Source organism: Rhincodon typus, chromosome 20, assembly GCF_021869965.1.
Source record: "Rhincodon typus isolate 14 chromosome 20, sRhiTyp1.1, whole genome shotgun sequence".
NCBI classification, from domain to species: Eukaryota; Metazoa; Chordata; class Chondrichthyes; order Orectolobiformes; family Rhincodontidae; genus Rhincodon; species Rhincodon typus.
This window is the reverse complement of record NC_063351.1, coordinates 25,002,138-25,013,646: the sequence shown is the minus strand read 5'-3', so window position 1 is coordinate 25,013,646 and position 11,509 is coordinate 25,002,138. Positions and strand designations below refer to the sequence as shown.

The window sequence follows — 11,509 nt, the reverse complement described above, 5'->3', positions numbered from 1 at the left end:
TATTCGTCCATTTGATCAAAATCCCATTGTACTCTGGGGTAACCTTCTTCGCTGTCCACTACACCTCCAGTTTTGGTGTCAGCTGCAAACTCACTGACCATACCTCCTACGTTCACCAACAGGTAACTCCGCTGTTGACCTGGCCAGAGAATGCAGTATAAATAGAAGGCTGTTCAATTTAAATACAGCCTATGGACAATTGTGGTAGAATCGTAAAGAAGTGAAGACAGTAGACATTCACAGTGCTTGAGGATATGCCAAAAGCACTGGCCAGACAGAGCAAATAGAAAAACTGATCACCCTCTTTTTAAAGGGACTGAGAAAATAAACTTTTAGCAATTCAATCAGGTCCCAAACATGCATCCATAGGTAGATCCCACATCTGCTGTGTTGTAAGCCAAACCACTCACCCAGAATACCAGCGTAGTCACCAGGGCCAGAAGAACATAGGCTGGATGTCCTTTCACATTGTCCAAATCCCTTCTGATTGAGCATATAAAAGTTCTGCCCCAACAAACCTTTGTAGAAAGTGACAGTGGGGGCTGATATCTGGCATATTTGTGGTCTTAATTTACTTCCTGAACAGAAATGTAATAAAATTGTTGATGCTGAAATCGGCGGAAATGCTCAGCAGGTCAGTGGTGAATCAGAATTAATGTTTCTGGTCACTGACCTACGGTCAGACATGGAAAAAAAAAGTGAGAGATGTAATACACAAATGCATAGTCTGAGAAAGGGTGCAGGTGAGAGAACAAAAGGCAAGGTCTGTATTAGGATGTAAAGCAGAAGAGATGAAGTGGTAAACTGGATGATGGTGCAGGGCAAAAGGAGTAGGTAATTAGACAAGTAAAGAAACAAGAGATGGCACTAGAGAATAGAATGAGAATAGTAGAATCATCATCAACAGATGCCTCCACACAAACGCCTTTGGCTAGGAGTCTACCCAAATGGCACAGTAAACATTTTCTCCCCCCTCCTCCAGAATTCCAATATCACTTGGACAGCTCCCTGTCGCCTCCTATCTGAACCTTTTTGTTTAAAAATTGCTGGCATGACATTGGCCATCTCTGCTCCTTTCACTCACTTAGCCTACTTCTCCTTGAAACTGCAGCACTCCATTCTTACAGGTCTAGCTTAACGTTGTCATTAAACTTACTGAGAAATACGTTCAGTTTGCAAACAATGTTTACCTATTCAAGGCTAAGTGTCAACTCTCTCATGTTTTCTTTTACCTCCATGGACCATTACCCCACTACTAAACATCAATTACTTTTAGGACAGTCAGTGACACCAGCTCCTCTGAAGATCTTCTCTCCAGGGCCTCCAATCTCATAGTCCTCAACAATACGCAGCATGCTTCCATCACCTTCCCAAAAAGTATGGACAGGACTGCCACGGTAGACCCCATCATTTAAGTTAGTTTGTAGCCCAGAAAACAGATTTTTTTTTTCTATCTCAACAAAATTTTGGTTTTCCTTGTCAAGTTTCTTACCAACCATAGCTGTAACTCTTCCAATGCCTCCAGCATTTTAACAGTTTTTAGTTTCCTGAATCCCAACAATTTCCTTCTCCTCATGGACAACCAATATGACTACATGTCCATATCCCATCAGGATGGCTTGAGGGCTCCCTGCTTCTTACTTAAGCATATATTTTGTCCATCATCATCTGGCTTAACCTGCTTTCATATTTAATAATTTCCATTTTGATTCTGCAAACTCCCTTCAAGTAAACAATGTCCCACAGGAACCTGTCTGGGTCCTAACTATGCCTAACTCTTTGTGGAATATTGGAATATTGATTGTTCTCAGTTCTCCTATCCACCTCATTTTCTGTTTTTTTTTGATGAATATATATCTGCGCTGTTTCCTGGATATGCTCTGAATTGGAAAATTTTAAAAACTTTGTTTCTGATTTCTGCCCTTCTCTTAACTTGCTTTCATGTGATCCATTTCAGACCTTTTCTTTATTTCCTCACCTTTTTCTGTCTATATTTCTGGGACTGGGTTATCGACAAATAGCCATTATAAACCCATCAATTCCTGTAGTTACCTCTCTACACTTCCTCTAACTTCTTTTTGTGTGAGGACTTGAGTCCATTCTCCCAGTTCCTTTGTCTCCACCACATCTATTCAAACAATGCCACCTTCCAAATAAATGCTCCAATTACATCTTTCTTTATCCCCAACTAAGGAATCATCTCCCCACCCCGTTCACCCTGCATTGTAGTTGTAAAGAGCCCCAAATATGCCTATCAATTTCTCACACTTCTACTTCCAGCGCATCTCACTACCCAAGAGTTTTCTTGGTCCACCCCTTCCACCTTTCGTCTAGACCATCCGCGTCACCCATGTCCAGCATAAGAGCCTATCACTCCTTTCAGCATTATAACAGGGGTGTTTCATCTGTGAACCCTCACTCATACCTCAATCAACAATTCATCCTTACCCACGGCCCCTTGCTATTGAAGCACAGGAAATGCAATAATAACTTTTTACTTCATTCCTGCTTATTGTTAAGGGTCAAAACACACTTTCCAGATGAAATAGCAATCTACATGCCCTTCTTCCAATTTATACTGTGTTTGCAGATCATCATGCAGTTTCCTTTCACATCGGGAAGACCAAGTGCCTAATGGAAGACGTCCTTGCGGAGCACACTGCTTAGTTTTTAAAGGTGATACCGAGCTTCTAGTCACCTATCATTTTAATTTTGCAGCCCACTCCAACTCTGGCCCTGTATCTTTGACATCTTGTACTGTTCCAATAAATTTTAATGTGAGCTCAAGGAACAGGACCTTATCTTCCATTTAGGCATTTTACCACCTTCCACACTCAATATTATAGAACATAGAACATAGAACATTACAGCGCAGTACAGGCCCTTCGGCCCTCGATGTTGCGCCGACCTGTGAAACCAATCTGAAGCCCATCTAACCTAAACTATTCCATTATCATCCATATTGTTTATCCAATATTGAGTTCAAGAATTTTAGATCATAGTCTCTGTCCTCAGTTTCACAGTTAGCAATTATTGATAGTGATATTTCCATTTATGCTTGTTCTGTACACATCTCTTGATTCTTGTTCCATTATCACCTCCTTTTACATTAATCATATAATCGCACATGCCTTCCACCCCATCACATAGAGCCCCTTACATTCTCTACCCCAAACAGCACACACTCCCTCTAAAGATTCTGTTCTTACTGTGAACCTCCCTTTCTATATCCATTGAAGCTGTGTAGCCAGCATTTTATACTTTTCCTTTTTTTTATTTCTATTTCTTAGGTGCACTGATGTACTATCAACTTATTTAATGGTAGCAGTGTACCTGAAGGAATGTGGAGATTTGGAACGACAATGTTCAATTTCTGTTCATGTAATCTCTCTTCCTAAACAATCTGTCTATTCAAGGCTTGAATCTATCATAATTACCTCATTTGTTACAGCAGAATCGGCCCCATTTTTCAGCAGCAGGTGGACCAGGTTTTCATGACTATTAAGCACTGCAACCTACAGTTTTTTAAACAGTAAATAAAGAATGTTATGAACCATCAATTGTCACTGTGAAACTGCAAAGGAATGGTTAAGACTAATATGATTGACCTAACCAGATCAGAACATGACCAAGTTGAGGAATGACATGACATGTCAGTCTAGGTGTGCACCACAGTAGTAAGAGCTCAAATTTGAAGAAACAAAAGTGGATATTTAACCTGGAAAGTGGCAAGGATAGAGGATTATGAAGGTTTGAGCATCAAAACTGGGGTAGTTGAGCAGAAGAGAGAGTTGGAAGTTAGGATAGATGCTGACCATTGAGCTCTGGATAGCTTTCTCTGCAAATAGATTGAGATTAAAGAGTTTGGGACATTCAGGAAAGCGGTGTTGAGGACAATAGCAGAAATAAAACAAAGAACTGTGGATGCTGGAGATCTGAAATGAAAACAGAAATTGCTGGAGAAACTTGGCAGGTCTGGCAGCATCTGTGGAGAGAAAACAGAGTTAACATTTCAAGTCCAAAGTCCCTTCCTCAAAGGAGGTATTGGTAATTCAGATGAAGGTCAAAACGCTGAGTCTGAGGAATAATTCAGTACAAAGATTAAACAAGGAAAATGGAGGTGATTTTGGAAGGAGAGTCACAAAGGGACTTTGGGAGGTGAGACATTTTAATACTGCACACAATAATCCAGTTAAATCTATTATTTCCACATCACAGGCAGAGAGAAAGTAGAATGTTTGAAAGTCCATTATGCAGGCCAATTTTTCTAGACTTTTCAAAATTGTAGTTGGAGCAATTAGTTTTTAATCATTTTATAGCAATTACTTACAGAAGCAAAGAATAGTACAAGTAGAAACCAAAGCTCCCAAGAATCTAAAAGAATGATCTTGCTATATAAGCTATTAATTGTGAATTCCTCAACCAATTTTCAAATTGGTTACATGTGTTTGATTTACACTCATCTTATACAAATGTCCAAATGGGTCTGAGAGATGTGTAAATCCTGCTCATAGTGAGAAATACAATTGGTATCGTTGAAACATGAATGTGATTTGTTGGCAATAAGATTAAACTTATGGTTCTTTTTCATTAGACTCAGTGGAGCACTCTTTTGTGTCTCTAGGGCATTGAGCCATTGATTGTGGTATGCTCCACTATCAATTCCCTCACAGTAATCATGCCTTGTTGATAATGTGGTTACTCATCAAATATGTTAAAAGCTGCAACCCAGATTAACATGGTATTCATGCGTACAAATGTTCACACGATTGCAAATTATTTATGGTTGAAGAGGAGCATTCAGGCCATCATAATGAATCCATTCTCAATGTTGTTCTATTTGAAATGATTTCAATGTGTTCTGCAGGAAGACATCTTTACTCCTGTCATGAAGGACAACATAATACCATTTGCCTTCCTAATTGCTTGCTGCATCTTTTAGTCCCACGAACAAGGATACCCATGTCACTTTGGACACAAGCACTTCCCAACGTCTCTCAATTTAAGAAATATTTTGCCATTCTGTTTATTCTACCAATGTGAATAACTTAATATTATAGACCACCTACCAAGTTTTAGCCCGTTCATTTATGCTATCTAAGACCTCTTGAAGCCTCTTAGCTTCTACCTCAAAACTTATGTTCCTAACCAGTTTGGGTCATCAGCAAATTTGGAAATAATGCATTGGTTCCTACAACCAAATCCTTTATGTAGATTGTGAATAACTCTCTGTTGTTTATTCCTACTCTCTGTTTTGTGTCCATTAACCAATTCTCAGTTCACAACAGTATATATTTCTCCTTTTAACCAAACACATCTGTTCTGAAACTTGCAAATTAAACTCCTTACACTGAGGTAACCTATTTCTAACTGTTCAAAACTATCTCTCTTCTTCAGGAGAAACTGTTTTACATATCTAGCTTCAACCACAACTTCTGCAAACTGAAACTAAAAGATTACTTCAAGCTATGGGTGTTTCCCCAAGCCAAAAAAAGGCAACTCCAGATCCTAATTAACTATTGCTTTCTCTGTTCACTTGTGAAACTTTCCCAATGTAAACAAATTCCCATTAGTCATCAAGAACTAACTCAATGTTTTTTTTAAATAAATCAGCATGGTTAGGTAGATATTTGCAATTTAATCATTCACCTGCATAGACACAGACCAAACTGACATACCACTAGTTCAAAATCCAACTTCTAATATTACTATTAAAATTTATTTTAATCATTGCCCTTGCATTTCAGTGTATTATATTACAACTTAATTTTGATCGGTATTCCTTTACAATTTAAGGATGTCTGGGCCAACAAAGTAGTATAAGGTGTACGTCAGTAAAGAGCTGAAATGCCTACCATTAGTGGTGTTGTTCCTTTCTTGTCTTGGATATTCACATTTGCACCAGCTTTAATTAAAAGAGAAGCAACTTCAGTGCTGCCATTCAGGACGGCAACTCGCATTAATGGTGTCCACAGTAAATGTCCATCAGTGATGTCAACCTGTTCACAATTGACAAAAGAAAACCAGAGAAATATGTACATCATGTTAAAATACCTAAGGTAACTTCATTAGGAAATACAGTCAGTGCTGACTAGTGGACAGAAAGAAAAAGAAATCCATCATGTTGCATAAATCCAGCTTCCCTTTTATTATTTTTTGGGGGAAGTTAACTTCCTGAATCACATATGATAATTCTCTGCCAACTACTAAGATTTTGCCTTTGTCATGTTAGCACATCCTGAACTACCCCATAAGACAAGAACCTGGAGCAAGAATTTCACCACATGAAATCAAAGCTGTTAAATGATGGTACTGCTACTTCAATATGCTATGTAATGAACTTGTCATTTTAATATAGTCATTAAAACTAATCTTAGACAATTAAAACAAACAACAGAAACCTTTAACATTTGAATCAGCCATTCATCAAACTTTGTCCTCAGCTCAAATTGAATGCACACCAATATTATATTCTCAGGGTGAGATTTTATTTAACAGGGATGGGGAGTTTGGGAGCATTTATTGGGTTATAGCTCCAAAAAATGATGGCATGTGAGGAATCCAGAATGTTCCGATTCATTTCCTCATTGCACAGGGAACTGGAAATCTGCTTGTAGCTATTATGTCAGACACTTAAATATACTAGGTAGCTATTAACTGACAATTTATCTCACAATCTGGCTTCAGTAACCAGCTTACAGGTTTCTTGAGCCATGTGGATCTCAATTGGGGTCACTACACAAGAGCACAGTGGGACATCATACAGCATTGAAACTTTCACACTGGTAAAACCCAGTAGCTGCGGCCGTGCCTATGGAAAAGACTTGTATCCTTACTTGGAAACAGACCTGTTGGTCAAACTTGTCCAGGCTGACCAGATATCCTGAATTAATCTAGTTCCATTTGTCAGCATTTGGCCCATATCCCTCTAAACCCTCCCTGTTCATGTACCCATCCAGATGCCTTTTAAATGTTGTAATTGTACCAGCCTGTACCAGCCTCCACTACTTTCTCTGGCAGCTCATTCCATACATGCAACACCCTCTGCATGAAAAAGTTGCCCCTTAGGTCCCTTTTAAATCTTGTCCCTCTCACCTTAAACCTATGCATTCTAGTTTTGGACTCCCCTACCCTGAGAAGACGACTTTGGCAATTCAACCTGTCCATGCCCCTCATGATTTTACAAACCTCTATAAAGTCACCCCTCAACCTCCGACGCTCCAGGGAAAATAGCCCCAGCGTATTCAGCCTCTCCTTATAGCTTAAACCCTCCAAACCTCACTTTTGAAAAGAAACAAAAAGTGCAGTAACGCTAACACAAGCAGCAATGGTGGCAGCAACAACAGGTGCCCTTCTGGTTGCCACGTCGCTCAACACAGCTGAAGCTGAAAGGAGGTCATACCTCAAAACAATGTCGACAAATTGACAATCAGCTCCCTGAAAATGAAGCCTCTACGCTTTGTGACTTGTCATTGCTGACTACTGCTGATTTTTAGAACAATACCCCTCTCCATGACAGCTGGGTGGATGCGCACTGCTAATAGCTGTTAAGGCCACAACAGTCCTGAACTTCTACACTTCCAATTCCTTCCAGGCATCTGTGGGGGAACATCTGTAGGATTTCAGAATCTACAGTATACAAGTCCATATCCCAGTTCAAAGATAAATTGGTTGCGATGTCACCAGGTCAATGACCCAGTCAAACATACAGGCTCTGGCCTGTGGGGCAGTGGCTGGATTTTCACAGGATTAGAGTGTCAGAATATACACAAGTGATAATTGAGATACTCTTGGATCATTCTGGAACATTCAACAACCTGAAAGGATTCCACTCCATTAATGTCAGGCTACTATGTACTCTGTACCACCAAATGGATGTGGCATGTGTTTCCTTCAGACAAGGGCTTCGAGGACACAGATAATTATGTCTCAAAGGAGCTCTGCTAATGATGCAGAACAAGAATATCAGGGGCCACATCATCACATGGACAATCACTGAGCAAGCACTGGTTTGATGTGAGATTTGGTTGCCTTGAGAGATTTGAGAGTACTCTTCCAAATGTTCCAGCAAGGGCATTTAGAATGATGATGTTCTGCTTTACCTTGCACAGTTCAAAACCCTTTGAACTTTGATAATCTTTTCATTTTCCTTCATATTTAACATTCAATTTCTATGCTCTCTTTATCGATTATTTGTCCTCTTTACTGAATTCTAAATGTGTCTGAATCCTCAGGCTTACGATTCTTCTGGCACATTTACAAGCCTTCTCCTTTGATCAATCTTTAATTTTTGACCTGTGGTGTGAAGCAGGATCTAGGTCTGTTTTCAGATCAGAAAACTACCTCCAGTGGAAAGCTTATTATATAGATAAACTTCTGGTTGCAAATTGTCCCAAGTGACAGAGTTTGAGTCAGATTTGTGCAATCAAGGCAGGTACTGCAAATTTCCAGGACACGTGGTCTAAAGGCCGTGAATTTTTTTATCACACTCTCAATAAGGGAATTGCAGATTCTGTTGAGCCCACTGATCCCAGAAACCATGTGTAGATAGTCAGGGGAGGGAGCCAAATGCCAAAGCAAGCTAATTAGAAACCTGCATCTTCTCTCTGGCACTTTATCTCAGTTGCATTATTTAAGTATTCTACATGCTCTTGCCCTTATTCCCCACACCCCTTCAATCCTCCCACCATTCTCTATGGCACCTCAATGTCAAAAACCCTGTCCATGCTCTTCAAGCCACCATGCTAATCATGCTAACATGTCCTTCATTAGTGTCCAGTGACATCTCATGCAATTTCATGGCCTTGCCATGCCCATTCACCTAATATACACCATACACAGAATCAATTAGTCATATGATTGACATCCACAATGATGTGTAGAACTGATTAAGGAAAAAAGGAACTCCCTACCTACGTCTGTGACACCACCCACACCCTCCAAAACTTCCAATTCCCTGGTCCCCAACACCTCATCTTTACCATAGACGTCCAGTCCCTATACACCCGCATTCCCCATGCAGATGGCCTAAAGGCGCTCCACTTCTTCCTGTCCTGCAGGCCCGACCAGTCCCCCTCCACTGACACCCTCATCCACTTAGCCGAACTCGTCCTCACCCTCAACAACTTCTCTTTCAATTCCTCCCACTTCCCACAGACAAAGGGGGTGGCCATGGGTACCCGCATGGGCCCAAGCTATGCCTGCCTCTTTGTAGGTTACGTGGAACAATCCCTCTTCCATAGCTACACTGGTCCTAAACCCCACCTCTTCCTCCGTTACATTGATGACTATATCGGCGCCGCCTCGTGCTCCCACGAGGATCTCGAACAGTTCATCCACTTCACCAACACCTTCCACCCCAACCTTAAGTTCACCTGGACCATCTCTGATACCTCTCTCTCCTTCCTGGACCTCTCTGTTTCCATCTCTGGCAACCACCTGGAAACCGATATCCATTTCAAGCCCATCGACTCCCACAGCTACTTAGAATACACCTCCTCCCACCCACCTTCCTGCAAAAATGCCATCCCCTATTCCCAATTCCTTCGCCTCCGCCACATCTGCTCCCAGGATGAGGCATTCCACTCCCGAACATCTCAGATGTCCTTGTTTTTCAAGGACCGCAACATCCCCCCCTCAGTGGTCAAGAACGCCCTCGACCGTGTCTCCCGCATTTCCCGCAATTCATCCCTCACACCCCTTCCCTGCAATAACAACCAAAACAGAATCCCCCTCGTCCTCACGTACCACCCCACCAACCTCTGGATCCAACGCATCATTCTCCAACACTTCCGCCATCTGCAATCCGACCCCGCCACCAAAGACATTTTTCCCTCCCCACCCTTATCTGCTTTCCGGAGGGACCACTCTCTCTGGGACTCCCTTGTCCACTCCACAGTCCCCTCCAGCCCCACCACACCCGGCACTTTTCCCTGAAACCGCAGGAAGTGCTACACCTGCCCCTACACCTCCCCCCTCACCCCCATCCCAGGCCCCAAGAAGACTTTCCACATCAAGGTGATGTTCACCTGCACATCTGCTAATGTGGTATACTGTATCCGCTGTTCCCATTGTGGCCTCCTCTACATCGGGGAAACCAAGCGGAGGCTTGGGGACCGCTTTGCGGAACACCTACTCTCGGTTCGCACTAAACAACTGCACCTCCCAGTCGCGAACCATTTCAACTCCCCCTCCCATTCCTCAGATGACATGTCCATCCTGGGTCTCCTGCAGTGCCACAACGATGCCACCTGAAGGTTGCAGGAACAACACCTCATATTTCACTTGGGAACCCTGCAGCCCAATGGTATCAATGTGGACTTCGCAAGCTTCAAAGTCTCCCCTCCCCCTACCGCATCCCAAAACCAGCCCAGCTTGTCCCCACCTCCCTAACCTGTCCTTCCTCCCACCTATCCCCTCCTCCCACCTCAAACCCCATCCCCATCTCCTACCTAGTAGCCTCATCCTGCCCCCTTGACCTGTCCGTCCTCCTTGGACTGACCTATCCCCTCCCTAACTCCCTACCTACACTCACTTTTACTGGCTCCAACCCCACCTGTTTGACCTGTCTGTCTCCTCTCCACCTATCTTCTCCTCTTTCCAGCTTCTATCCACCTCCCCCTCTCTCCCTATTTATTTCAGAACCCTCTTCCCCTCCCCCATTTCTGAAGGAGGGTCTAGGCCCAAAACGTCAGCCTTCCTGCTCCCCTGATGCTGCTTGGCCTGCTGTGTTCATCCAGCTCTATACCTTGTTATCTCAGATTCTCCAGCATCTGCAGTTCCTACTATATCTCACTCACAAATCTTCTTTTAGGAAAGAATCTGCTATTTCTATAACATTAGTCCTCGCTTGACTTCAGCTGGTCTGTGAGGGGCAGCTCCTACACACTGACCACATCTAGCATTCAAAAGATTGCTGATGTCAAGAAGAGATAGTAAGAACTGCCGATGTTGGAGTCAGAGATAACACAGTGTGGAGCTGGAGGAACACAGCAGGCCAAGCAGCATCAGAGGAGCAGGAAAGCTGACATTTCGGGTCAGAACCCTTGGAAGAGGTTGGATTTGTTGGTAAGAGACTTGGGATTCTTGACATCTTCCGGCATTTGCAACAATGATGCTCAGCATCATGGCAATCTGTTGAACCACAGTGTCAGGATTCTTCACCGACAAAATGCCTCCCTTTGATCAGTGAAAACCACCTTCATGCTTTCTTAGTTAGTCAGCTTCGATGACACCTTTAAGATTTTCTATGAGAACTGCCACATTTCAAGAAATATGCATGTGCTGAGCAAATTAGTATTTTTAATTGTTCCATTTGCTTAACCATTATAAAGCTAGTCAGCTGATTAATTTACACACCTTACAACCTTCATTTATCATCCATTCAATCACATTCAGGTGTCTCCCATCTGTAGCCCAGTGCATGGCAGATGAACCCCCATTGTCTCGGGATTCCCATGTAGCTCCAAATCTCCGAAGACATTTAGCAACATCCAGGTGCCCAGCAAAA

At 42.4% G+C, this 11,509-nt stretch overlaps 1 protein-coding gene across 1 annotated transcript in view; it reads right to left on the bottom strand.

The window, feature by feature from the left end:
* LOC109936557 (fibronectin type 3 and ankyrin repeat domains protein 1) overlaps window positions 1-11,447 on the bottom strand; it is a 25,407-nt gene extending 13,960 nt beyond the window's left edge. The window contains exons 1-3 of the mRNA XM_048609188.1: window positions 11,359-11,447; window positions 5,856-5,999; window positions 3,438-3,515 (exon numbers count right to left, since the gene is read on the bottom strand). Coding sequence (XP_048465145.1) covers window positions 3,438-3,515; window positions 5,856-5,999; window positions 11,359-11,424 — 288 coding nt within the window. The 5' untranslated portion in view covers window positions 11,425-11,447. The remainder of the gene's footprint in view (window positions 1-3,437; window positions 3,516-5,855; window positions 6,000-11,358) is intronic.
* Window positions 11,448-11,509: the final 62 nt, after the last annotated feature.